General features: G+C 37.2%; 1 protein-coding gene across 1 annotated transcript in view; it reads right to left on the minus strand.

The window, feature by feature from the left end:
• The window catches only part of LOC137636735 (uncharacterized), a gene marked incomplete at its 5' end in the record, with an annotated part of 1,794 nt that extends 212 nt beyond the window's left edge, over nt 1–1,582 (minus strand). Inside the window, 5 exons of the mRNA XM_068369121.1 lie at nt 1–421; nt 635–761; nt 915–1,018; nt 1,243–1,330; nt 1,480–1,582. The exon at nt 1–421 is cut by the window's left edge and continues 212 nt beyond it. Of these exons, the coding sequence (XP_068225222.1) occupies nt 230–421; nt 635–761; nt 915–1,018; nt 1,243–1,330; nt 1,480–1,582 (614 nt within the window). The remainder of the gene's footprint in view (nt 422–634; nt 762–914; nt 1,019–1,242; nt 1,331–1,479) is intronic.
• Between the last annotated feature and the right edge of the window lie 124 nt (nt 1,583–1,706).

The raw sequence follows: 1,706 nt of genomic DNA on the forward strand, positions 1-1,706 counted from the left end.
CAATGACAGGAGCCCTTGAAATAGGGGGTTGGTGTTGGGGTGAAGGTACAGGAGCCCTTGAAATAGGGGGTTGGTGTTGGGGTGAAGGTACAGGAGCCCTTGAAATAGCGGGTTGGTGTTGGGGTGAAGGTACAGGAGCCCTTGAAATAGGGGGTTGGTGTTGGGGTGAAGGTACAGGAGCCCTTGAAATAGGGGGTTGGTGTTGGGGTGAAGGTACAGGTAACCTTGACTAAGTTGTCCTCGCAGGTGTAGGGTTAGGAGTCGCAGCCGTTGTGATAGGATTGGGTTTGCAAAGTATACTGTTGAGCCTTGTGGTCAGGTCGCCGGCGAAGCGAGGAAGGTGAAGATTTATAGCCTCCACCACTGCTTTTGGATGATCATTCAGCTCCTGAGCCACTGGTAGACTGACTCCAACGGTGTTCTAAGAGGAAAGATACAAATAGACATGGGGGAAATCTTCATAACACTAATTTCACGATACTGTCCAATCATTCATATTTTCTTTTTTTTTTGTTAGATTAATATTTTCTCCATTGTATATCGTTCTTATAAGCACACAAATGATGACTGAACTGAATAATAAGAGTTGACCATATAAGTGACTTAATTAAGGAAGAGAAAAGGGAGCACTTACCTCGATTCTTCTAGCATTGAAGGTCATTTGGAGAGAATCTCTGGTGATGCAGAGTTTGAAGGGATTCGACTGACTGTAACTGTCAATTACGAACCACAACTCCAGAGTATAGAATCTCAGAAGCGAACTGACAGTAAAAAAAAAAAAAAAAAAAAAATTTTTAAAGGCAATTGACTAATGTCTCATCTCTTAAAGTTCAAATTCGACAAGAATTTTTGTACAACAATGCTACAGGAAGGACAGGTAATATACGGGTAAAGTCAGTTTTGAAAATACTCACCTAAAGTCGGTTATTTGTCGATATGCAAAATCATGTTGATTAATACCTATTATGGCCTGCGTGGTAATGAATTCCAAATTGTTTCCTGCTAGGATCAGTATTGCCTATAAAGATCAGGAATTATTCGTAGAGACAGAGAATTTGTGTGGTATAAATTAATTAGAAGTAGATGAGAATTAGGAAGAAGACAAATGAATGATTTCTTCTTATTAAAGAAACGATATACAAAATCAAATGAGCCACAAACAATTAATTGTTTTGTTTAGTTGTTTTCAGAATAACACATAATTAGGTAACAAAGTACGAAGATTTTATAATGCTTCCTTACCACTTCTTCTTGCTCAAAAACATTGATGGACTTGCAGAAAACTTCGGGAAAGTTTTTAATTATCAGGTTAAAGAAGTCGAAGGTGTAACTGAAAGAAACAAAATCAGCTTCATCTTACAAAAAATGACAATGCTTACATTGTAATAAAATGTCGCAAAATGTTTTTAGTGTATTTTTTTTTCTCTAAAAAGTTACCGAAAACAAAATTCACGTCTTCATTTGTTATTCATAACTAACCTTTTGTCTTCACGAATATAATTGACATTGGAGATATTGAAGAACGTAAGTGAATCGTCGCGACCAAACGCCGTTTGTAGTTCAGTAATGATCTGACATGGTGCTGAAAGAAAGGAATATTCAACATAAACAAATGAGTAAAGTAAGCAACAGTAAACAACTTCAAAAATGAGAACTCAGACACAGCACAATTTCAAAAGCTCTTTCAACCTTTGTTTACTTACGTG

This window comes from Palaemon carinicauda, unplaced genomic scaffold (assembly GCF_036898095.1).
Source record: "Palaemon carinicauda isolate YSFRI2023 unplaced genomic scaffold, ASM3689809v2 scaffold374, whole genome shotgun sequence".
NCBI lineage: Eukaryota > Metazoa > Arthropoda > Malacostraca > Decapoda > Palaemonidae > Palaemon > Palaemon carinicauda.